At 41.3% G+C, this 27,690-nt stretch overlaps 1 protein-coding gene across 1 annotated transcript in view; it reads right to left on the reverse strand.

Moving 5' to 3' along the window:
• Nucleotides 1–27,690, reverse strand: part of CPEB3 (cytoplasmic polyadenylation element binding protein 3) — a 422,665-nt gene that overhangs the window by 26,772 nt on the left and 368,203 nt on the right. The window contains exon 10 of the mRNA XM_053692412.1: nt 17,025–17,139. Within this exon, the coding sequence (XP_053548387.1) occupies nt 17,025–17,139 (115 nt within the window). The remainder of the gene's footprint in view (nt 1–17,024; nt 17,140–27,690) is intronic.

A 27,690-nucleotide genomic window follows, 5' to 3' on the forward strand; every position in this document is an offset into this window, starting at 1 on the left:
CACGCCAAGCGAGGTAAATAATAGTAATACTTCTCCTTTGAGCTTGGATATTCTCAATGACAACACAACTTAAAGGGAACAGCTTAAACTTCTACTTGCAACTTTTGAGTATGTCCAAGCGCCTGTACTTTTAACACAGCTGGAAACGTGTTTGGCGGGGTAGGGAGAAGCGCTAAGGCCCCAGTCACAGGCACCACACAAATGTCAGACTATTAAATATAAGCAGGTTCAGAGTCATACAAGCATTTCAGTTGCCTTTTTAGGCGATGTATAGCCAAAACAGTGAATACTTGCGGTTAGGACCTCCACTATCGTATACTCCTGGGCCAAATTGCTGCTCTCCTAAAACGTACACCTTTTGCCACATCAGACACCTCCAGGGAGCAATCGGGACTTCAAGGCAGCAGCTTCAGCGTTGGCACCTTCTTTTTACTTCCATCACCAACGAATTATGCACTCTTTGCGCGCGCTGGTGACCAGCAGGATGGTTCCTGTAGACTCTGCTCCTGGATCCGCCGGCAACCAGGACCGGGACCCGACAAGAAGGAGGCTCTAGCCGACAGAGCAAATTCGGCCTTACGGTGACTTCCACAGCGCTAGCTCCACGTCCGGGCTCAGGGATTCCACTCCGCCAGGATAATAGTCTCCGCGAGCAACGGCAAGGCAAGCACCGGTCGGTAGCGTTGTATCACTGCGCCACAAACACCTGCGCACAGAGCGGCGCCTTCACACGCCAGCTCCTCCCAACAGGAAGTCCCACCAGGCGCTACTGGGGAAATGTTACATTTACTGCAACACCAGGAGATGCCTGGCGCGGGGGGGGGGGCACATTAGAGTTTTTTTTTTTTTTTTTTGTTTTGTTTTGTTTCGTTTTTCCCCTTTCCTGGTGTTGGGGGGGGTGTTATGTGATATTTTTGTATAACATATGCCTGGCTCTGATATAAAAATCCTGTCATGGAATGTGGGAGGGATAACCTCCCCCAGCAAAAGAAAATCCATTATTAGACAGGCTGGGAAACTAAAACCTGATATTCTTTGCTTACAAGAGACTCATCTTAAAGCCCCAGAACTAGTTAAATTAAAAATTCAATGGGTAGGCGAGGTGATTGCTACTTCATGTTCCCAAAGAAAGAGAGGGGTTGCAATATTAATTAATAAAAACCTGAGTTATAAGGTTGTCCATGATGAGAAAGATAGTGATGGCAGATTTCAAGTAATTAAAATAGAAACTAATAATGCAGCTTTTGTTTTATGTAATGTATATGGTCCCAATTCTACTGAGTGGGAATTCTGGGATAACCTACGTGCAAAACTTTTTAAATTTTCCAACGAAAATATAATTATAGCGGGGGATTTCAATATGGTTCCGGACTCTAAGCTGGATAGACTTGATAAAGGACAGCAAAGTAAAAAAACTTGTGAAAATAGATTGCTGCGAAATTTTTGTAACTCTCTGGATCTCAAAGATATCTGGCGTCTACAAAACCCGGATTTGAGAATGTATACCTGTGAGTCGAAAAGTCACAAAACATTCTCGAGAATCGATCTGTTCTTGGTTTCAGATAAAATATGTGGACTAAATATAGTAGCAGACATAGTCATTTCGGACCATGCTATCCTAACATTGGTTATCAAATCTAATCTTAAGAAGGGACCAAATGATTTTTCCAAATTTTTTTTTCCTAAATACTTGGTCCATAATATTAAATTTAAGAACTGGTTACAGTCCAAATGGACGGAGTTTTTCAGTTTTAATAAAACACACATAAATAAAATAGAAATCTTTTGGGAGACCGCTAAATGTTTTTTTAGAGGGGAAATAAAGGCGTATATGTGCAAATGGAAACGTAAGAATAAGCAGAGGGAGTATCAATTAGCTAATGCTCTTAAGAATAGCTTCAGGACATATATTTCATCAGTAAGTGATCAAAATTGGGATAAGTACGTTAAGGCCAAAGCAGAGAGAGATCTATTTCTAAAACAACAAACAGCAAACAAAGAACTGAGACAGAAAGCATTATATGGGGGTTTTTCAGGACACTCGGCGAAATATCTTGCTCGTCTCACTAAGAAAAATTCAAATAACAGGATAATGGCAGTCCAATCTAACAAGCAAAGATTCACTAACAACTCAGACATTAAAAAAGTTTTCCACCAGTTTTATCAAGACCTATATGCAGAAAGGGAGGTCCACTTTGAAAATAAAGAAATATTCTGGCAGAGCATCAAAACTCCAAAACTATCTCTGGAGCAAATTAATAATATTAATCAACCCATTTCTATGGATGAAATTAATGCAAGTATTAAAAGCTCTAAGTTAAGCAAGGCCCCAGGGCCTGATTTCCTTCCCTCTGAATTTTATAAAATGCTCCAAGATCAAGTAAGTCCAATTTTGTTCAAGTTGTTTAATGAGTATTACCAGAACGGAAAAGATTGTTCCAGTAACTTTGCAGCTTCAAATATAGCCCTGATTCTGAAAAAAGATAAAGATGCTGAAAATCCCTCTTCTTATCGCCCCATTTCTCTACTTAATGTAGATTATAAATTAATAACTTCTATCCTAGCAAAGAGATTACAGAAATATCTTGACTCCCTAATTCATACTGACCAAGTGGGATTTATGACAGGCCGTAGCTCAATGAAAAGCTTGCGGAAAGTTACAATCTTGCTGGACTGGTTCCGAAATAAAATACACTCAAAAAGAACCCATTCAAGAAACGATGCAGCAATCCTTACAGTCGATGCCGAGAAGGCATTCGACTCGATCACCTGGGACCACTTATTCACTTCTCTGACAAAATTTGGTCTCACAGGGCACTTCCAACAATTCATTCTTAATATCTATAGGAATCCTTTTTCGTCTCTAATTATTAACGATGAAATGTCGGACAGGTTCAAGCTAAACAGAGGCACTAGACAAGGGTGTCCGTTATCGCCTCTTCTTTTTAACCTCTCTTTGGAACCCCTAGCGATCTTACTAAGACAGGAACTTAAAGGGATATGTCTGGGGAAGAATAGCATGACTCTCCTTCTATATGCAAATGACTTGCTTATCTTTCTCAATAATACAACACAGAGTATACCTCAACTAATAAGCATTATAGATGTTTACAGTTCCATTTCAGGGTACAAAATAAACACCTCCAAATCAGAGTTATTATGGATCGCGAGGACCCCATATAGTATAAGAAGCCATCCCTTCAAAGAAGTTAAAAATATAAAATATCTAGGTATTGTTCTTAGTGCAGACCCTGCACACTGGTATGCACTAAACTTCCCTGAATTCTTTGATTATGGGAAAAAAAAACTAGAACAGTGTATGAAATTACCCTTATCTCTTTCTGCACGGGTGGCTTTAATCAAAACGGTTTTATTCCCTAAACTACTATATTTGTTACAAAATCTCCCCCTCTTATTATCTCGGAAAGATCTAAATGCGTTTAACCGGGTTTGCTCTGTCTTTATATGGCAAGGCAAAAGACCACGACTGTCCATGCACAAACTGGCCATGCGCAAAAGTATGGCTGGAATGGCATTTCCAAATATTCAATACTACAACTGGGTTTCTCTGTTTAAGTATGCAGTAGACTGGATCACCAAAAAAGAATATTTGACTTCACTAGAAATAGAATCGGATCTGGTTTCGCCATTCACCCTAAATGCGATCTTACACTGCTGCCCATCTAAGTTACCAGCTAACATTTGTAATATGATAACTTTTCGTAATATTATTCGCGCCTGGCATAGAACATGTTTACAGATTAATGTAATACCATATGTATCCAACCATTTAACGATCACAGGGAATCCAGAATTCATTGCTGGTCTGGGTCGATCAATCTTTTCAAAATGGAAGAATCAAGGATTAATATATCTTGTCCAATTAATAGATATCTCAACTGGCCATATTAAACCTTTCTGCCAGATTACTAGAGAGTTTGGAATCTCCCAATCTGAATTTTTCGCATATCTCCAACTTAGACATTTCCTCCAGGCGATCAAAATTAAATATAACCCAGATTGGGAATTAGGTAATTTAACAGATAATATTCAAGCTTACTCAAAAGGTAATTTCGCAATTACTAAATTCTATGATACACTGATTTGTCACATGGGTTATCAGTCCATGAACGCAATATGTATTAAATGGAATAGTCTGCTCCCTGAGGTGTCTATGGAAAATATCCAAGCAAGCTTTTTACTGGCAAAAAAAACGAAAACCTCTAATGCCTGTAAAGAATCACATTTTAAATTGATTAATATGACCTACATCACCCCAAAAAAACTTGCAGGATGGTATACAACAAGTAATTTATGTCCCAGATGTAGCTCAGATATGGCAGATTTACTCCATTGCTTCTGGTGGTGTCCAAAGATAAGGCAGTTTTGGTCCAAAATCAATTTCTGGCTTAATAAATTTATGGATATACCGATACTATTAAAATCCCAACAGATTGTTGTCTTAGTAAGTCCAGGAGAAAAGTATAGGAATACCCACTTAATCAATACTGTTATTATGATTGGGCGGATATTAATATTGGAAAAATGGAAAGCTTCGGCAGCTCCCAGTATGACTGAGTTTTCCAAGCGTATGGAAACACAAATAATAATAGAACAATACAACATCCAGATCTGGAACGAAAAACAGATAGAATCCTTTTTTGCCAAGTGGACTAGGGTTATACAAATAATGCCATTGGGAGTACAAAAACAAATGCTTTTCCCATTTAAGCAATCTATTTTCTTTCAATTAAATATCCTTAATGGTAACTTCCCCATTAGCTGGGCGAACTAGCTAGACGGACTAGATCTCCCCCGCTATAATAATAATTATAATACTAATGACAAATTTTTTTTTTTTATTTTTTTTTCCCCAGCCACCCCCTGCGCCAACCCTCCAGGTACAAACCCTGAGATTTCCCATATATGAAATAAAGGAAGTTTTTGTTTAAGTGTACCAAAGAATAGTGAAATGTATATCGGTTCTAAGTTAGGTTGGAATCGATAGAAGGAGAATTAATGTAAATACTCTTGAATTTTATTTCTGAAATGTACTCTTGATTGTTGCATAACTGTTTTTTTTTTTTTCTCTTTTATTGTCCTTGTAAATTGTATGGTTTTCTTTTTTCTGTTGTTATGTTATCAAGAGAAAAGAAAAAGCTCTAATAAAAAGAAAATATAAAAAAAAAAACATTTCCCCAGTAGCTAAAAGTTACTCTCTATTTACATATTAATCATTGTTTGTAAACATTATAGAACAAGTTTACATTCAAAACATAACTCCCCACCCTAGTCCTTTAGTACAATGGGCTTTCAATTAATTTACTAGACTCACTAATTAGATCGAAAGTAAACTATTTGACATGTAATTGGTCATTTGTGTTCATGAGTAGTTTATTGTTTGAGAATATATCAGCCAAATGAACGTTTTCTACTTGAAAATTAAAGGCACAATGTTTTTAAACAGCCCAATTGACAGCATCTATTTAAGACATAAACTACTGTTTCTTAGTAATGAGTGCCTATTAACCATATGTTTGTCAGTAATTTTAACACATAAACCAATGGTGGACTTTGTAATATTTGTAAGGTAGATCATTATTATTATTACTTTATGTACTAACAGAACAGCTGTCATTGAATTTGCACCTTACTTGATAGCAATCAGTTATTAGCTGCTTGTTAGTTGTCACTGTGCTTATGTGGCACACGTTTGTCTTTCAAGTGTATAACATGTTGTAAAATACTTATTACTTCTTACAGGAATCTGTGTCCCTATTGAGCAAGAGCAGGAACGCTTCCCCCAAACTGGAAAAAAAAAAAAAAAAAAAAAAGAAAAAAAAAAAAAAAAAAAAAGAAATATCAGAATCAGGTTAAATCATCTTCCCTGAGTCAAAAAAAAAATCACCCACAGACTAAGCATATTGTGAGGTAGTATCATACATGGTTCTTAAAGCGTCTGTATGCTCTGTATCTACCCCCAGAGCTAACTGCTTTCCTTTAATTTCAGGTAGTCTGACTAATACTGCTGCCAGAATATTATTCACCACCTTTGCCATGTCTTGTAAAATAAACGCTATGGGCGCCCTTGATGTACTTGGCGCCATTTGAGCCTGAGTCCCTGAAGCGGGAGTCGAAGGGTCTGACACGTGGGGAGAGTTAGTCGGCATAACTTTCCCCTCGACAGAATCCCCTGGTAAAAGAAACGCTATGGGTGCCCTTGATGTACTTGGCGCCATTTGAGCGTGAGTCCCTAAAGCGGGAGTCAAAAGGTCTGACACGTGGGGAGAGTTAGTCGGCATAACTACCCCCACGACAGAATCCTCTGGTGATAATGTTTTTAAAGACAAAAAATGATCTTTATTGTTTAACATGAAATCAGTACATCTGGTACACATTCTAAGATGGGGTTCCACCATGGCTTTAAAACATAATGAACACAGAGCTTCCTCTATGTCAGACATGTTAGAACAGACTAATAATGAGACTAGTAAGCTTGGAAAACACTTTAAATCAAGTTAACAAGCAAATATATAAAACGTTACTGTGCCTTTAAGAGAAACAAATTTTGTCAAAATTTGAAAAACAGTGAAAAAAAGGCAGTAAAACAAACGAAATTTTTACAGTACATGTAATAAGGTAACAGAGCATTGCACCCACTTGCAAATGGATGATTAACCCCTTAATGCAAAAAACAGATAAAAAAAAAAAAAAGACATAGACGTTTTTAAAAACAGACACAACAAACTGCCACAGCCAACAGTGGGAAGCTTCAGTTAACTGTTTCTATGCAAAATTTAAGCCAGCCATGTGGAAAAAAACTTAGGCCCCAATAAGTTTTATCACCAAACATATGTTAAAAAACGATTAAACATGCCAGCAAACGTTTTAAAACACATTTTTACAAGAGTATGTATCTCTATTAATAAGCCTGATACCAGTCGCTATCGCTGCATTTAAGGCTTTACTTACATTACTTCGGTATCAGCAGTATTTTCTTAGTCAATTCCATTCCTAGAAAAATATTTTACTGCACATACCTTATCTGCAGGAAAACCTGCACGCCATTCCCCCTCTGAAGTACCTCACTCCTCAGAATGTGTGAGAACAGCAAATGGATCTTAGTTACGTCTGCTAAGATCATAGAAAAACACAGGCAGATTCTTCTTCCAAATACTGCCTGAGATAAACAGCACACTCCGGTGCCATTTAAAAATAACAAACTTTTGATTGAAGAATAAACTAAGTAGAAAGCACCACAGACTCTCACGACCTCCTATCTATGTTGAGGCTTGCAAGAGAATGACTGAATATGGCAGTTAGGGGAGGAGCTATATAGCAGCTTTGCTGTGGGTGGACTCTTGCAGCTTCCTGTTGGGAAGGAGAATATATTCCATAAGTAATGGATGATCCGTGGACTGGATACACTTAACAAGAGAAAGGTAAGTTTTTGAAGAAAAGCAGTGAAATGTCAATTTTGATGAATTAAAGTGCCCTTGTTTTTAATAGGTTTATTAAAAACCGGGCACTAATTCATCCAAATTTACCTTCACTTTAAAATAACACCTCTGTCTTCCAGACTAAATAGCAGAAGATTGAGATTACCTCAGATAAAACATAAAAAAATTTTCCATAGTGCAATAAGTTTAAAATCACTTCATTAAACGTTGCTAACAGTGGTACTCTCACTTTTTGCAGCCTTTATAGCTCTAAGCTAGAACTTGAATGATTAAATTCCAATTTATTGAAAACAAGGATGTGCATAAGGTCATTAGTTAGCTAACAATGGGGAAGATGGCGACCAGTGGCATTTGGCTCTTTTCAGAGCTGTATTTTTTCATCTGAAAGCACAACACACTAAAACCTGGATTTGCAAAAAGAGCAGTATGCTGCTGGTGGTGCCATCTTCCCCATTCATTGGCTGCTGAATAACCAGAATGCACGTCCCTTATTGAAATTAAAAACAGGTAACAACAATCACCACATTGCAATCACTACCGTAAATGTAAGAGGCTGGCGAGGTTTTACACCGCTTGCAAAACTATAGTCTATGCCGTGGTGAATAGAACCCTAAGCATCTCTGAAATGAACAGTCCGGTTAGTCTCGGCCCACTCTTGTGACGTATGATGTTATATCCATTGTGTGTTTCGCTTCTCGCTTTTTCAAGGATATCATCCGCTGTAATCCTCTTGTTTTTAAAGACCTTTCTTTTGGATTGGCCAATCATTCTTACTGCACCTGTAACTTATGACCTGATTTTAATTTAAATTAATTGGAACCTCATGTATACCTGGATTGATTGAGAGCTATAGAACCTTTAACAAGCACAACACTGCTAGCAACTTTTAATGAAGTGTATTTAAAGGGAAATTAAACACTAAAATAATAGCTTGAATGATGTATCCAGAGCAAAGATTAGTCTGAGAATAATTTGTACATGTATTTTTAAAAATTATATTAGTTGCTTAAATATTAAAAAAAAATAAGGGTTATAAAAGCAGTGGATGCTGCCATATTGTAACTTAGGTTACACTGAGGCCAATTAGGAATGGTTATACATGGTGTGCAACCAATAACCGTGGGATATAGCTGTGTTTGAACTTCCATGCAATTAAAAAGCCCACAATATTCAGAATCAAATTACATTAAAGGAGAACAAAATAAATAAATGAAAGTATATTGCAAAGTTGTTTTACTACATGTAATTAAACAGTTTCTATTATGATTTTCAGGTCTTTAATGTCCCTTTAAACTTCTTGCACTATGGAACTTTCCTTATGTTTTATTTGAGGTGGAAGAAGAATTACTATACAATCTTAAACTGGCAAGCATTGTGGGTGGTATTGTGTACATTTTGTTCACTTTGGCACACATTTTTGAAGTTAACACTTATTTTATTGCCACTTTGTTTGGATTTAAAACCGTACCTTTTACATGTAATGCTTTCATTACAAAATGTTTTGTATCTTAATAAATTTAGCATCACCACTATAAATCTTCACAATATAACATCATTTGCTTATCTTTTCATATAACAGAGAAAACGGCTGAAATATACTTGCCACCATCTTAGTTGAAATTTGTTTTATGTTAAAGAAACATGAAAATCAAAATTAAAAAAAACTTTCAAGATACATGCAGAGTACACCATTTTAAAAGGTTTTTAAATTTACTTATGTTTAAGGGATACTAAACCCAATTTTTATTTCTTTCAGGATTCAGATAGAGCTTGCAATTTTAAACAACTTTCCAATTTACTCCTATTATCAATTTTATTTTGTTCTCTTTGTATCTTTATTTGAAAATGCAGGAATGAAGGCTTTGGAACCAGCCCATTTTTGGTTCAGAACCCTGGATACTTCTAGCTATCCAATCAGCAACCGCAATCTAAGTGCTGAACCTAAAATGGGCCGGCTCCAAAGCCTTCATTCCTGCTTTTTCAAATAAAGATACCAAGAGAACAAAGAAAAATTGATAATAGTAGTAAATTAGAAAATTTGTTAAAATTGCATGCTCTATCTGAATCATGAAAGAAAAAAAAATTATGTTTAGTATCCCTTTAATCAAATTTGCTTTGTTCTCTACTTCTTGTTAAAAAGAGGTATGCTCAGGAGCAGGAACGCACGACCAGGAGATAGCAGATGATTGGTGGTTTCAAACATTTTCTCTTGTCATTAGCTCATCAGATGTGGTCAGTAGTGCAATATTGCTCTGGAGCCAACACTAGGTCTTTAAGCTCTTTGTAAGAATTAAACATAGTTCTGGTCAAGCACCAGTGAAATAATAAAATGCTCTAACACACAGTATTTTCTTTCTATACTTTTATTATTACTACTTTATTTTCGATATAGAGTATTGTATACAGTATTCTATTGTATGTATTGGGATAAATATTTCAAACTGAAATGGGATTGCTTAGAGCAGTGCACACTACTCATTTACAGGTAATCTGAATTGACCCAATCAATGTAGATAAGAAATGTAAGAGGTTCAGGCAATTTTGCAGGATTCGTAAGTTACATAATCTGATTTTCAGCCTCTATGTTGATCAATGGACAACCAAAATTGTTACAACAAAAATGATATTTTACAGCAAAAACAAATTATGCTTACCTGATCATTTTCTTTTCTTCTGGCGGGAAGAGTCCACAGCTGCATTCATTAGTTTTGGGAATGAATGCATTCATTACTTTTGGGTTCTGAATTCCCAAAAGTAATGAATGCAACTGTGGACTCATCCCCTAAGATGAAAAGAAAATGATCAGGTAATCATTATTTAAGTTTTTGCTGTAAAATATAATTTTTGTTGTAACAAATTTGGTTGTCCATTGATCCACATAGAAGCTGAAAGTCAGATTATGTAACCTACGAATCCTGAAAAATTGCCTGAACCTCTTACATTTCCTATCTACATTGAGGAGGCAAAGACACCCCAGCCAAAGGCTTAAATAACTCCCCCACTTCCCTCATCCCCCAGTCATTCTGCAGAGGGAACAAGGAACAGTAGGAAAACTATCAGGGTGAAAAAGATGCCAGAAGAAACAACAAAAATACAGCCGCCCCTGATGAACAACGCGGGTGGGGAGCTGTGGACTCTTCCCGCCAGAAGAAAAGAAAATTATCAGGTAAGCATAATTTAAGTTTTTCTTCTTAAACGGGAAGAGTCCACAGCTGCATTTATTACTTTTGGGAAAACAATACCCAAGCTATAGAGGACACTGAATGCAAAATGAGCGGGTACAAAACGCGGAAGAGCACCACAGCCTACAACCCAAAACTCCCAACAGAAAAAACTGCTTCCCTAGAAGCCAAAGGACAAAAAGGAAAAAGCAGAGATAACTGCCCAACAGTTAAAACCAGCAAGGTACTTGCTAGAGACCGCTCAGGATATTAGACTCGACCGAGCCAAAAACCTCTGAGGAAACGAAGTCCCACAGGCACGCAGCCTGCAAAATTAAACTCACCCCCGATCAAAAGAAAGGGGAAACATCCACATTCCTCCAGCGGGGAAGAAAAAAGACTCAGCTAAACGAATCATGAAAAGACCCTAAGAACCCAAAGGGACTAGGACCAAGAAAAGGAACTCCAAGAGAGAACCATGAGGAACAGGGCATGAAAAGACCCTGCCGACCCAGCAAAGCAAAGGGAGGGCTTGTAAAGCCCCCTCTACCTCAAACAAAGGACCAAGAAAAGTCCTGAGAACTTAAAAGGAGGAAAGAAAAATCCCTCCCCTACACAGAGCACTCACTCGCACCCAGAATAGAGCAACCGAAAGACAAACCGTCCCCGGGAGCTGCTGATAAACAGCATCAGATATCTGAATATGCTCCTACAAGCCATAGGCGTCCTGCTACAAACAAGGACTTAGTGACCACAGGTCGCCACCCTAGCTATAAAACCGCACAGGACCTTGTCAGAAGAAAAATTTCGAAACAGTGCAGGACGGGAACCTAACCCAGAACCCGGTAGAGAAAACTACCTGCCAAGGAGGGATCCCCCGCAAAGCCTTTTTCAAAAAGAACCAGGTACTTTAGCTGACCACAAGCTCTCTATCTTAAGAAGGTTCACAATAACTGTGATACATGGCTAAGATCAACAGATCCCTAACTCTCGCTCCGGCAACGGACCCAGCACCAAAGTGACTGATAATGTCCGAAAGGCTTAGGGATTAAAAGTACCTTGATCATCAGGACCTGCAGGAAGGAAAAAGGGAGGGATCCAGTCCCCCCAAAGAGCTTGGGTTCCATAACCCAGACACAGCCCCCTTCCTGAAGACAAAGGGCACTCCCAAAATGAGACCCTCTACTGTAACTAGAGTAAAGGCATGGCACAAGAAATCCATCCCTACACACTGACATCCCACATGCAAGGCAGGGGGAACAACCCCACTAAACAGAGGTATTAAAATACCTCCAAGCACCAGGCGGATACTATGGAATGTCAATTTCACTCCCAAAGGGAGGGAAAGTGAAGCCTGAACTTAACAGCTTGCTAGCACACAATCAAGGTGCAAATGGCTGCAGTTGACTCAAAACTGCAAACTGTCCGCTCATTGAACAGCTAAGCTAACCATCAGACTTACTACAGCGGGGCTGAAGCGTAAAGCTGTAGACGAGCTCAAAAGGACATCACCAAAAGAAAAAACATTCAGCCACTAAGGCCGGCCCAGTAAGAAGTCTAAATCTCCCTGCAAGAAAGAAAAAATACGCCTGTAGGAACAGAAGACTTCCCAGAACCGGGAAACTTGGCCGTCCCGATCAGTCCTAAGGGATCTGGAGACAGACTCCCAAAATTCCAGTCAAAGACAGTACAAACAAACCAGGGCACCCGAAAATTCGGAGCCGGCTTAAATATTTAACAACCCCTGAGGAACCACTAGGTTACCCCATCCGGAGTAGACACTGCACCAGAGGCGATGCAATCACAATCATATCCAAGACACCGTGGACACTGAACTTTCACTAAATATCCCATCCTGCTGTGAGAGCTTAGGACACCCACAGCAGGATACAACTCCCAACATAAAGGACGATAGGCAATGGTGAAGCCACGCCTTAAGGCTCTAGGGACAATTTCCACTAAGTCCAAAGACAAAGTAACATATGAGAGAACAGAATATACTGCTTAGGAATACTAGTTGTCACCAGAATCACAAGACGGATGAGAAAAACAGGAACATTACCTGGGTTCAAGCACACAACCTCCGGCTTAAGGTGCGGTGGAGCTAACCACTACGCCACATCTCCCTTAGAAACTGGGTAGAAAAGCTAACAAAAGTCTCCAATATCCTCAGGATCCACTTCCCTGACACCCTTACAGCTCGAGGATTGAAAAATAAGCATGCATCCTAGCCCCTGGCGGTGAGAAAACCCACAAACGCCTAAGCAGGGGCGACACAGGAAAGAGAGGAGACAATCTAATCTGTATCTCTCCCAAAAATATTGGAGCAAGCGAGCTCCTGGAAACAGAATAACCAAAAGGCTTTAACTTCCAGAAACAGATGACCCGAAGCCAACCCCAAGGAAGGGGACAAAAGGCCCATCAACCACAACCCGAAGGAAGAGAGACCGTCATCAAGGAAAACAGATTCCAAAAGAAGAACCTCAAAACAGAATATGAGGGAAATCACCCAGATTGCTCCCTAGTAGGATCCGCTCTGGACCCCCGCCCACAAGAAACAGGACAGTGAGGACTGAGTACAATCCCCTGATGCCCCACCCAAAGGCAGAACGAGAACCAGCCTGACGTTTGGGAATGAAAGCTTCCTCTACCATGTTTTAGCCCTGCAGGGGCAAAGCCTCAAAAAATTTACGGAACTCATGGAAGATTCAGTTCACAAAAACACTTAGCAAAAAGCAAAGATTATTCGATCTGAAGAGACACCAAGAATAATAAACTCCTCATCTGAGAGAGCAACTCACCACACCCAGCCACATCAGCCATTTACACCGGCACCACGTGAATGATATAGACTGTAAGGAATAGAAATAAAGCCCCATCAGGACCAGCCTGCTACATAGGGCACACCAAACTGAACCAGGCCACAGAAAATGTGAGACCCCACGAGGACTCGATAAAAGGATTTAAAGACATAATGTACTAACACCTTAACATGCGACTTCCGCGGAAGTGCCCAAGTGAACTAAATCGCTAGTATCAAATTCCAGAGAAGAAATATTTCCCAACAGAGAAATCATAACAGACATGAGCTTATTAAAAAATAAATTACATCCTAACCAGATCAAATAAAAGAAGAGCAGCACCTGCAGGTGAACGCCCAAGAAGAATGGGTAAACCAATGGGACCAGCCAATCAGAGACCCCATTCTTCCACAGCTCAGAACTGGAATAAGATACCCAAAAAAGAAAGGAAAAGTGAAGACGACCAGGAGATTAACCTCATCCCCACACGTCTAACTCAGCTTGCCGTCTGGAACAGAAGACCGAGGATCCCTTAGCCTATTAGTACTGGGATCCTCCAGCACCGCCGAAACATGGCGTAGCAGGACACGAAGGCGAGCCAGTCTATAACGAAAAGCAAGACTTGCCTCCGCCGGGGCAGTTTAAGACCCCGACCCTGAGGGTTGGCCCCCTGAAGCTTCAGAGGAGACCGCTTCCCCAGATGACTGATCTGACCCAGGCGATCCCCGGTTAGCATAACACACACAGTATCTCAGCAACACCTCCTCTGGAAGATGTACATGCGCCAGGGCCATAGATATGGCCATATGGAACCGTGTCGTAACCTCTGGAGGAAACAAGTTGCCTTCCGGAGAAGGGGCAATGGCATTAGGGACACCTGCTTGTGTAGCCAAAGAAGGTTCTAGGGGATGCGCCGCACGGGATATGGGATCCCCAGGGGCGGATGGCTTGGCGGACCCCAAGTTCCCTGTATCAGGGGAAGAGAGCACTCTAGAGCAGCATTCGGAACATAACCGATGGGCATAAATTACCCGGGCCATTTCATACTCTTCACAAGAAGTAGAATCTGAATCAGAGACATCCGTCTCCAAAAAGTTAGAATCCTCCATAAATTGGGATATAGCAATTATGGACAGAAAAATAAAAAATGGCACCTTACACCCCCAATGGCTGGGGCACTCACCACCACCTCCTGAGACCCAGCTAGCGAAACAGACTCTCCATCGCCACGCGGTCAGGAATACAGAAATAGAGCCAAAAGCGTGACCACACCTAGTCACAAGGTGCACCGTGCAGGTCATCTTATAAAGATAAAGGAGTCCCACTGAGACCCTGACTTCTTAGTTTACAATAGTTTTCATCATCAAAGTAAAATGAAATGATGTTACCAGAATCAACGCCGTGGAACAGAAACTCCAGTCCCATTTCAAAGAGTACTACCCTCCATAAGAGACTATATAAAAATCTTCCGACACTTCTCTGCCAACCTCCTGTGACGAAAGGCAAAGAATGACTGGGGGATAAGGGAAGTGGGGGAGGTATTTAAGCCTTTGGCTGGGGTGTCTTTGCCTCCTCCTGGTGGCCAGGTTCTGAATTCCCAAAAGTAATGAATGCAGCTGTGGACTCTTCCCGTTTAAGACAGAAAATTGGTAAAAAGACCATCTAAGTCTGGTTTGTTAACAGGCAACGCAAAACAGTTGAACTCAATTAAATCAACTTAAAATGGTGGCTGCAACAGCAAGTTCTAATAAAAAAACTCATACTGAGACAGTCAGCAGCCAAGTTGTACAAATAGGGCGGAGCATGGCTACAACACTCTCTGACAGAAGCATTTGTTTAATGAGATTTTCAGCCGCCCTTAAATAGGAGCACCACCAACAGGCCCGCACATGGAGGCATCACTCCTCCCACTCTGTCCATACCTGGGCAAAGACCGACCACCAGAGTTAGGTGTAACCTGAACTCACTCCAAACCTTAAGCCCTAGCTTAGCGAGACGTAAGCCATGCAAAAGCTCAGGGGGAGCCTAACTACTGTCCAGGACTTACCAAAAACTGGGACAACTAACTCTGTTCCTGCCTCGGATGTCTAAAGCAACTTTAAGGAAGCTGTTAACTCATGAGCCACCACCAAAGTGGTTGGGCAGGAAATTCTTGAGCTAGCAGAATCCAAAGAGGGAGAACACTTCCTGCACAGACTTTTTAAGGTAAGTGATAACCCCCTAGTCTGCAACTATGTTGCCACACTCTTACTCAGGGCCTAAACCCTTGGGTTTGTTTCAGGTTAGTTACTTTACACTGCATAAGCATGCCTAACAGAAAATAAATAGGCTCTTCAGCAACAGGTATGCCATCAGAGATGTTTGCCATTTGAGGAATACTGGACTTAGATACTATATTAACCTCAGACAGCAAAATCAGAAACCGGTTGACATGGAACACTAACTACAAACAGGAGTTCAACACAAAAGTTGCAAAAATGTCTTTCACCTAGCTTCTTTACTGCATGGTGAATATAGGGGATGAGCAATTTTGAAGGCACATTTGGTGTCACTGTGGCTTTAAAAATAGAGACAGGCAGAGAAAAAAAAACAAAGTTAAAGTCAAAGAAGGGGGACTGGGAGGCAACTAGAACCTGGAAACTGAAAGGTAAATCATTCATCCTGCTTGAAGTATAGGATAAATATATGGTATGCAGCTTGAAAAGGCGTAAACTTGCACCCAGCAAAAAAAGGTAGAATTTCAAGCTCAGGGTTTCTGTCCAGCCTCTTTTAAATAGGGGCTAATCTTCATTAATGGAATTTTAATAGGATGAGCAAATATATAGACATTAAAAACTATCTATATATTATACAAATAAAATTATTTCTGAAGTACATATTCACCTTATATAAACCACCTATCATTCATGACACCTAATATACTTAGCAAATTAGAGAGTGACCTAACAGTATGATTACATTGAAATATCCGATTTAAAAAAAAACTACATAAATTAAGTAACAGTGCTAGATGTTAGAACACAGTGCCAGAGAGGCTATGTATATAACAGTGTCAACAAAGCTGTTTAACAATATTTAGGAGCCAGTTACTTTTATATAGAAATATGGAGAATAACCGAAAAAGTTAGAAACCAGGTCAAATTCTAGGAGCAAGTGGCTCCCCAGCTCCTGGGTTTGTCAAGCCCTGTCAGGAATATTCTAAGGCAGTGATGGTGAACCTTGGCACTCCAGATGTTTCAGAACGACATTTCCCATGATGCTTAGGCACTCTGAAGTCCAGTCAAGGACCATGGTAAATCTAGTTCTGAAATATCTGGAGTGCCAAGGTTCGCCATAACTGTTTTAGGAGCTAGTGACTCCAGGCTCCTGGGTTTATCAAGCCCTGTCAGGAATATAAAAAAGTATTATATAATTTTAGCACTATATTGTCAATTTGTTTGAGGTGAATGGTTTTTGCTGGATATCAACAAGTGGTATATACACAACATTATAATTACATAGTGCAAGGAAGCTCAAAAGCCAGGCTTCATTTTCATATGAAACCTATTCTTAGCTACTTGTTTATACAATATTCTGAGACACAGTCAAGATGTTTTACGTACCAGCTCTTAATGGTCGTGGAACTCCCCCAACAAAGATCGTTTTCCTTGGGTCTAGGGGTTGAGAGCCATCCATCACAAAGTCACTGTCACTTAAGTTCCAGGGTCGAATTTGAACCTGTACACACAAAACCATAAAATATAAAATATGTACTTTCATCCAGCATACTGTGATTTATAGTTGACAGAAGAATAACTAGGATGAGGTTCAGAGTAAAGACAGTTCATCACAAGACACTCGTTGAAATCTATGAAATGCCTTGAAATTTTATGTTTTTTTAAGTGATTTTTGTTTTCTTATTCTAAATATATATATTTTTTGCTGCTGTCACCTGCCCCATTCAAAATACCACAGGTGGTACTGCCAATGTAATGCAGTGCCACATGGTCATTTAAAAGAAACAAAAGGCACACTCCAGAGTCTGAGAAATTCAGTCAATAGACCACGCATGTGCAGAGTGTCTCCATGATAAGTGTGTGGAATGGTTCGGTTAACAAGACATGCAACCCCAGAATTTTCCTTTCGTGATTCAAATAGAGCACACCATTTCAAACAACTTTATAATTTAATTCTATCATCAAATTTGCTTTGTTTTCTAGGTATCCTTTGTTGTAGGAGCAGCAATGCACTACTGGAAAAGTAGTTGAACACATCAGGTGAGCCAATGACAAAAGGCATACATGTTTAGCCACCAAACAGCAGCTAGCGCATTTCAGCTACTGAGCCTACTTAGTTATGCTTTTCAACAAAGGATACCAAAAGAAGAAAGCAAATGAGATAAAAGAAGTAAATTGCCAAGTTGTTTCAAATTTCATGAAAGAAAAATTTGGAGTTTCATGTCCCTTTAAAGTGAATCACGATAATCTTTGTAGATGAACTGTTCAGAGTCATTCCATTCAATCCCACTGCAGAGTAGCTGTGCATGCTGGGAGTATGAAGAATGGTACCGTAATAGGGTCACAAAGCTTGGAAAGAAATCTGAGAGGGGCGGGGGGGGGGGGGAATCATTTATTACATGTATGACATGATTATTAAGTATATAAAAAAAAGTAGTCTTTTTACACAAAAATGTATGAATATTGTAATGGGGCTGCTAGTAATTTTCTTTACTATCGCTATAATTCTCCATAAAATGTTTAAATTGTGCGCAGTAGAAAAAAACAAAAACAACAATAACAACTGACACTGGCACTGTCTTACATATTTGAAGGTTTTACCCCTTAATTCAACTTTATTGGTTAAGATTAGTAAGGGAAATGGAGAAACATAATTTATGCTTACCTGATAAATTTATTTCTCTTGTGGTGTATCCAGTCCACGGATCATCCATTACTTGTGGGATATTCTCCTTCCCAACAGGAAGTTGCAAGAGGATCACCCACAGCAGAGCTGCTATATAGCTCCTCCCCTAACTGCCATATCCAGTCATTCGACCGAAACAAGCCGTGAAAGGAGAAACCATAGGGTGCAGTGGTGACTGTAGTTTAAATTAAAATTTTGACCTGCCTTAAAAAGACAGGGCGGGCCGTGGACTGGATACACCACAAGAGAAATAAATTTATCAGGTAAGCATAAATTATGTTTTCTCTTGTAAGGTGTATCCAGTCCACGGATCATCCATTACTTGTGGGATACCAATACCAAAGCTAAAGTACACGGATGAAGGGAGGGACAAGGCAGGCTTAGATGGAAGGAACCACTGCCTGTAGAACCTCTCTCCCAAAAATAGCCTCCGAAGAAGCAAAAGTATCAAATTTGCAAAATTTTGAAAAGGTATGAAGCGAAGACCAAGTCGCCGCCTTGCAAATCTGTTCAACAGAAGCCTCATTTTTAAAGGCCCAGGTGGAAGCCACAGCTCTAGAAGAATGAGCTGTAATCATTTCAGGGGGCTGCAGACCAGCAGTCTCATAGGCTAAGCGTAGTACGCTCTGAATCCAAAAAGAAAGAGAGGTTGCCGAAGCTTTTTGACCTCTCCTCTGTCCAGAGTAAACAACAAACAGTGTAGATGTTTGGCGAAAATCTTTAGTATCTTGTAAGTAAAACTTTAAAGTACGGACCACGTCCAGATTATGTATAAGGTGTTCCCCTTCTTTGAAGAAGGATTAGGCCACAATTATGGAGCAACAATCTCTTGATTGATATTCTTGTTAGAAACTACCTTAGGTAAAAACCCAGGTTTGTACGCAGAACTACTTTATCTGAATGGAAAATCAGATAAGGAGAATCACATTGTAAGGCAGATAACTCAGAGACTCTCCGAGCCAAGGAAATAGCCATCAAAAACAGAACTTTCCAAGATAAAAGTTTGATATCAATGGAATGAAGGGGTTCAAACGGAACCCCTTGAAGAACTTTAAGAACCAAGTTTAAACTCCCTGGGGGAGCAACAGGTTTAAACACAGGCTTAATTCTAACCAAAGCCTGACAAAAAGCTTGAACGTCTGGAACTTCTGCCAGACGATTGTGCAAAAGAATAGACAGAGCAGAAATCTGTCCCTTTAAAGAACTAGCTGATAATCCTTTTTCCAAACCCTCTTGGAGAAAGGACAATATCCTAGGAATCCTAACCTTACTCCATGAGTAATTCTTGGATTCACACCAAAAAAGGTATTTACGCCATATCTTATGGTAGATTTTCCTAGTGACAGGCTTCGTGCCTGTATAAGGGTATCAATGACTGACTCGGAGAAGCCACGCTTTGATAAAATCAAGCGTTCAATCTCCATGCAGTCAGTCTCAGAGAAATTAGATTCGGATGATTGAAAGGACCTTGTAGTAGAAGGTCTTGTCTCAGAGGCAGGGTCCATGGTGGAAAGGATGACATGTCCACTAGGTCTGCATACCAGGTCCTGCGTGGTCACGCAGGCACTATCAAGATCACCGATGCTCTCTCCTGTTTGATTTTGGCAATCAGTCGAGGGAGCAGAGGAAACGGTGGAAACACATTAGCCAGGTTGAAGAACCAAGGCGCTGCTAGAACCAATTGAGCAAACACCTCCGGATGGAATTCCCACTCCCCCGGATGAAAAGTCTGACGACTTAGAAAATCCGCCTCCCAGTTCTCTACACCTGGGATATGGATTGCTGATAGGTGGCAAGAGTGAGACTCTGCCCAGCGAATTATCTTGGAGACTTCTAACATCGCTAGGGAACTCCTGGTTCCCCCTTGATGGTTGATGTAAGCCACAGTCGTGATGTTGTCCGACTGAAATCTGATGAACCTCAGGGTTGCTAACTGAGGCCAAGCTAGAAAAGCATTGAATATTGCTCTTAACTCCAGAATATTTATTGGGAGGAGTTTCTCCTCCTGAGTCCACGATCCCTGAGCCTTCAGGGAATTCCAGACTGCTCTCCAACCTAGAAGGTTGGCATCTATTGTTACAATTGTCCAATCTGGCCTGCGAAAGGTCATACCTTTGGACAGATGGACCCGAGATAGCCACCAGAGAAGAGAATCTCTGGTCTCTTGATCCAGATTTAGCAGAGGGGACAAATCTGTGTAATCCCCATTCCACTGACTGAGCATGCATAGTTGCAGCGGTCTGAGATGTAGGCGCGCAAATGGCACTATGTCCATCGCCGCTACCATCAAGCCGATTACTTCCATACACTGAGCCACCGAAGGGCGTGGAATAGAATGAAGAACACGGCAAGATTTTAGAAGCTTTGATAACCTGGATTCTGTCAGGTAAATCTTAATTTTTACAGAATCTATCAGAGTCCCTAGGAAGGAGACTCTTGTGAGTGGGGATAGAGAACTCTTTTCCTCGTTCACCTTCCACCCATGTGACCTGAGAAATTCCAGAACTATGTCCGTATGTGAATTGGCAATCTGAAAGCTTGACGCCTGTATCAGGATGTCGTCCAGATAAGGGGCCACTGATATACCTCGCGGTCTTAGGACCGCCTGAAGCGATCCCAGAACCTTTGTAAAGATTCTTGGAGCTGTAGCTAACCCGAAGGGAAGAGCCACAAATTGGTAATGCCTGTCCAGAAAGGCAAACCTTAGGAACCGATGATGATCTTTGTGAATCGGTATGTGAAGGTAAGCAGCCTTCAAATCCACTGTGGTCATGTACTGACCCTCCTGGATCATAGGTAGGGTGGTCCGAATAGTTTCCATTTTGAACGATGGAACTCTGAGGAATTTGTTTAAGATCTTTAGATCCAAAATGGGTCTGAAGGTTCCCTCTTTTTTGGGAACCACAAACAGATTTGAATAAAAACCCTGTCCCTGTTCCGTTAGTGGAACTGGACAGATCACTCCCATAACTAGGAGGTCTTGCACACAGCGTAAGAATGCCTCTTTCTTTATCTGGTTTACAGATAATCTCGAAAGATGAAATCTCCCTTGAGGAGGGGAAGTTTTGAAGTCCAGAAGATATCCCTGAGATATGATCTCCAACGCCCAGGGATCCTGAACATCTCTTGCCCACGCCTGGGCGAAGAGAGAAAGTCTGCCCCCTACTAGATCCGTTACCGGATAGGGGGCCGTTCCTTCATGCTGTCTTAGAGGCAGCAGCAGGCTTTCTGGCCTGCTTGCCTTTGTTCCAGGACTGGTTAGGTTTCCAGCCCGGCTTGGATTAAGCAAAAGTTCCCTCTTGTTTTGTAGCAGAGGAAGTTGATGCTGCACCTGCCTTGAAGTTTCGAAATGCACGAAAATTAGACTGTTTGGCCTTTGATTTGGCCCTGTCCTGAGGAAGGGTATGACCCTTACCTCCAGTAATGTCAGCAATAATTTCCTTCAAACCAGGCCCGAATAGGGTCTGCCCCTTGTAGAGAATGTTAAGTAATTTAGACTTTGAAGTCACGTCAGCTGACCAAGATTTAAGCCATAGGGCCCTACGCGCCTGGATGGCGAATCCAGAATTCTTTGCCGTTAGTTTAGTCAAATGAACAATGGCATCAGAAACAAAAGAATTAGCTAGCTTAAGTGTTCTAAGATTATCAAGTATTTCAGTCAATGGAGTAGCTGTCTGAAAGGCCTCTTCCAGAGACTCAAACCAGAACGCCGCAGCAGCAGTGAAAGGCGCAATGCATGCAAGGGGCTGCATGATAAAACCTTGTTGAATAAACATTTTCTTAAGGTAACCTTCTAATTTTTTATCCATTGGATCTGAAAAAGCACAACTGTCCTCGACAGGGATAGTGGTACGCTTTGATAAAGTAGAAACTGCTCCCTCCACCTTAGGGACCGTCTGCCATAAGTCCCGTGTGGTGGTGTCTATTGGAAACATTTTTCTAAAAATAGGAGGGGGGGGGGGGAACGGCACATCGGGTCTATCCCACTCCTTATTAATAATTTCTGTAAACCTTTTAGGTATTGGAAAAACATCAGTACACACCGGCACTGCATAGTATTTATCCAGTCTACACAATTTCTCTGGTACTGCAATTGTGTCACAGTCATTCAGAGCAGCTAACACCTCCCCAAGCAATACACGGAGGTTCTCAAGCTTAAATTTAAAAGTAGAAATATCTGAATCAGGTTTCCCCGAATCAGAAATTTCACCCACAGACTGAAGCTCTCCTTCCTCAGCTTCTGCATATTGTGACGCAGTATCAGACATGGGCCTTAAGGCATCTGCGCGCTCTGTACTACGTCTAACCCCAGAGCTATCGCGCTTTCCTCTGAATTCAGGCAGTCTGGCTAATACCGCTGACAGGGTATTATCCATGATTGCCGCCATGTCCTGCAAAGTAATCGCTATGGGCGTCTTTGATGTACTTGGCGCCATTTTAGCGTGAGTCCCTTGAGCGGGAGTCAAAGGGACTGACACGTGGGGAGAGTTAGTCGGCATAACTTCCCCCTCGCCAGAATCCTCTGGTGATAAATTTTTTAAAGATAAAAGCTGATCTTTATTGTTTAAAGTGAAATCAATACATTTAGTACATATTCTCATATGGGGTTCCACCATGGCTTTTAAACATAATGAACAAGGAGTTTCCTCTATGTCAGACATGTTTATACAGACTAGCAATGAGACTAGCAAGTTTGGAAAACACTTTACATCAAGTTAAACAAGCAATATAAAAAACGTTACTGTGCCTTTAAGGGAAACAAATTTTGCTAAAATTTGAAATAACAGTGAAAAAAGGCAGTTAAACTAACGAAATTTTTACAGTGTATGTAACAAGTTAGCAGAGCGTTGCACCCACTTGCAAATGGATGATTAACCCCTTAATACAAAAAAACGGATTAACCAATTGAAAAAAAAAACTTTTTTTTTTTTTTTTTCACAACAACTGCCACAGCTTCACTGTGGCTTTACCTTCCTCAATATATGACTTTTGAAGCCTTTTGAGCCCTTCAGAGATGTCCTAAAGCATGCAGGGGACTGCTGAGGGAAGCTGAATGTCTCTGTCTGTAATTTTAACTAGGCCCCTCCCACTCATATTACAACAGTGGAAAGCCTCAGGAAACTGTTTCTAGGCAAAAATCAAGCCAGCCATGTGGAAAAAACTAGGCCCCAATAAGTTTTATCACCAAAGCATATATAAAAACGATTAAACATGCCAGCAAACGTTTTATATTGCACATTAATCAGAGTATATACCTCTGATAGCAAGCCTGATACTAGTCGCTATTAAATCACTGTATTCAGGCTTAACTTACATTAATCCGGTATCAGCAGCTTTTTTCTAGAAAATTCCATCCCTAGAAAAACATAATTTATGCTTACCTGATAAATTTATTTCTCTTGTAGTGTAGTCAGTCCACGGGTCATCCATTACTTATGGAATATATCTCTTCCTAACAGGAAGCTGCAAGAGGATCACCCAAGCAGAGCTGCTATATAGCTCCTCCCCTCACATGTCATATTCAGTCATTCGACCAAAGCAGACGAGAAAGGAGAAACCATAGGGTGCAGTGGTGACTGGAGTTTAATTAAAATTTAGATCTGCCTTAAAGACAGGGCGGGCCGTGGACTGACTACACTACAAGAGAAATAAATTTATCAGGTAAGCATAAATTATGTTTTCTCTTGTTAAGTGTAGTCAGTCCACGGGTCATCCATTACTTATGGAATACCAATACCAAAGCTAAAGTACACGGATGAAGGGAGGGACAAGGCAGGAACATTAAACAGAAGGAACCACTGCCTGAAGTACCTTTCTCCCAAAAATAGCCTCTGAAGAAGCAAAAGTGTCAAATTTGTAAAATTTTGAAAAGGTGTGAAGCGAAGACCAAGTCGAAGCCTTGCAAATCTGTTCAACAGAGGCCTCATTTTTAAAGGCCCAGGTGGAAGCCACAGCTCTAGTAGAATGAGCTGTAATCCTTTCAGGAGGCTGCTGTCCAGCAGTCTCATAGGCTAAACGTATTATGCTACGAAGCCAAAAAGAGAGAGAGGTAGCCGAAGCCTTTTGACCTCTTCTCTGTCCAGAGTAAACGACAAACAGGGAAGAAGTTTGACGAAAATCTTTAGTTGCCTGCAAATAGAACTTCAGGGCACGGACTACGTCCAGATTATGCAAAAGTCGTTCCTTCTTTGAAGAAGGGTTAGGACACAGTGATGGAACAACAATCTCTTGATTGATATTCCTGTTAGTAACTACCTTAGGTAAGAACCCAGGTTTAGTACGCAGAACTACCTTGTCTGAATGAAAAATCAGATAAGGAGAATCACAATGTAAGGCAGATAACTCAGAGACTCTTCGAGCCGAGGAAATAGCCATCAAAAACAAAACCTTCCAGGATAACAGCTTGATATCAATGGAATGAAGGGGATCAAATGGAACGCCTTGAAGAACATTAAGAACTAAGTTTAAGCTCCACGGCGGAGCAACAGTCTTAAACACAGGCTTAATCCTAGTTAAAGCCTGACAAAAAGCCTGAACGTCTGGAACTTCAGCCAGACGTTTGTGTAGAAGAATAGACAGAGCAGAAATCTGTCCCTTTAACGAACTAGCAGATAAGCCCTTTTCTAAACCCTCTTGTAGAAAGGACAATATCCTAGGAATCCTAACCTTACTCCATGAGTAACTCTTGGATTCGCACCAATATAAATATTTACGCCATATCTTATGGTAAATTTTTCTGGTAACAGGCTTCCTAGCCTGTATTAAGGTATCAATAACCGACTCCGAGAAGCCACGCTTTGATAGAATCAAGCGTTCAATCTCCATGCAGTCAGCCTCAGAGAAATTAGATTTGGATGGTTGAAAGGACCCTGAATTAGAAGGTCCTGTCTCAGAGGCAGAGACCACGGTGGACAGGACGACATGTCCACTAGGTCTGCATACCAGGTCCTGCGTGGCCACGCAGGCGCTATCAGAATCACCGAAGCTCTCTCCTGTTTGATCTTGGCAATCAAACGAGGAAGCATCGGGAATGGTGGAAACACATAAGCCATGTTGAAGACCCAAGGGGCTGTCAGAGCATCTATCAGCACCGCTCCCGGGTCCCTGGACCTGGATCCGTAACAAGGAAGCTTGGCGTTCTGACGAGACGCCATGAGATCCAGATCTGGTTTGCCCCAACGATGAATCAGTTGAGCAAAGACCTCCGGATGAAGTTCCCACTCCCCCGGATGAAAAGTCTGGCGACTTAGAAAATCCGCCTCCCAGTTCTCCACGCCTGGGATGTAAATCGCTGACAGGTGGCAAGAGTGAGACTCTGCCCAGCGAATTATCTTTGAGACTTCCAACATCGCTAGGGAACTTCTGGTTCCCCCTTGATGGTTGATGTAAGCCACAGTCGTGATGTTGTCCGACTGAAATCTGATGAACCTCAGAGTTGCTAACTGAGGCCAAGCTAGGAGAGCATTGAATATTGCTCTTAATTCCAGAATATTTATTGGGAGGAGTTTCTCCTCCTGAGTCCATAATCCCTGAGCTTTCAGGGAGTTCCAGACTGCGCCCCAGCCTAGAAGGCTGGCGTCTGTTGTTACAATCCTCCAATCTGGCCTGCGAAAGGTCATCCCCTTGGACAGATGTGGCCGAAGAGAATCTCTGGTCTCTTGATCCAGATTTAGTAGGGGGGACAAATCTGAGTAATCCCCGTTCCACTGACTTAGCATGCACAATTGCAGCGGTCTGAGATGCAGGCGTGCAAATGGTACTATGTCCATTGCGGCTACCATTAAGCCGATTACTTCCATGCACTGAGCTACTGACGGGTGTGGAATGGAATGAAGGACACGGCAAGCATTTAGAAGTTTTAATAACCTGGCCTCTGTCAGGTATATTTTCATCTCTACAGAATCTATAAGAGTCCCTAGAAAGGGAACTCTTGTAAGTGGTAATAGAGAACTCTTTTCCACGTTCACCTTCCACCCATGCGACCTCAGAAATGCCAGAACTATCTCTATATGAGACTTGGCAGTTTGAAAACTTGACGCTTGTATCAGAATGTCGTCTAGGTACGGAGTCACCGCTATGCCTCGCGGTCTTAGTACCGCCAGAAGTGAGCCCAGAACTTTTGTAAAGATTCTTGGAGCCGTAGCTAATCCGAAGGGAAGAGCTACAAACTGGTAATGCCTGTCTAGGAAAGCAAATCTTAGGTACCGATAAAGATCTTTGTGAATCGGTATGTGAAGGTAGGCATCCTTTAAGTCCACTGTGGTCATGTACTGACCCTCTTGGATCATGGGAAGGATGGTTCGAATAGTTTCCATTTTGAATGATGGAACTCTTAGAAATTTGTTTAGGATTTTTAAGTCCAAGATTGGTCTGAAGGTTCCCTCTTTCTTGGGAACCACAAATAGATTTGAATAGAATCCCTGCCCGTGTTCCGTCCGCGGAACTGGGTGGATCACCCCCATTAGTAAGAGGTCTTGTACACAGCCTAGAAACGCCTCTTTCTTTATTTGGTTTGCTGATAACCTTGAAAGATGAAATCTCCCTCGTGGAGGAGAAGTTTTGAAGTCCAGGAGATATCCCTGAGATATGATCTCCAACGCCCAGGGATCCTGGACATCTCTTGCCCAAGCCTGGGCGAAGAGAGAAAGTCTGCCCCCCACTAGATCCGTTTCTGGATAGGGGGCCCTCTCTTCATGCTGTCTTGGGGGCAGCAGCAGGTTTCTTGGCCTGCTTGCCCTTGTTCCAGGACTGGTTAACTTTCCAGCCCTGCCTGTAACGAGCAACAGCTCCTTCCTGTTTTGGAGCGGAGGAAGTTGATGCTGCTCCTGCCTTGAAGTTACGAAAGGCACGAAAATTAGACTGTTTGGCCTTTGATTTGGCCCTGTCCTGAGGTAGAGCATGGCCCTTACCTCCCGTAATGTCAGCTATAATTTCTTTCAAGCCGGGCCCGAATAAGGTCTGCCCTTTGAAAGGAATATTAAGCAATTTAGATTTAGAAGTCACGTCAGCTGACCAGGATTTAAGCCATAGCGCTCTGCGCGCTTGGATGGCGAATCCGGAGTTCTTAGCCGTAAGTTTGGTTAAATGTACGACGGCATCAGAAACAAATACGTTAGCTAGCTTAAGTGCTTTAAGCTTGTTCATAATTTCATCCAATGGAGCTGTGCGAATGGCCTCTTCCAGAGACTCAAACCAGAATGCCGCCGCCGCAGCAGTGACAGGCGCAATGCATGCAAGGGGCTGTAAAATAAAACCTTGTTGAACAAACATTTTCTTAAGGTAACCCTCTAATTTCTTATCCATTGGATCTGAAAAAGCACAACTATCCTCCACCAGGATAGTGGTACGCTTAGCTAAAGTAGAAAC

This window comes from Bombina bombina, chromosome 9 (assembly GCF_027579735.1).
Source record: "Bombina bombina isolate aBomBom1 chromosome 9, aBomBom1.pri, whole genome shotgun sequence".
NCBI lineage: Eukaryota > Metazoa > Chordata > Amphibia > Anura > Bombinatoridae > Bombina > Bombina bombina.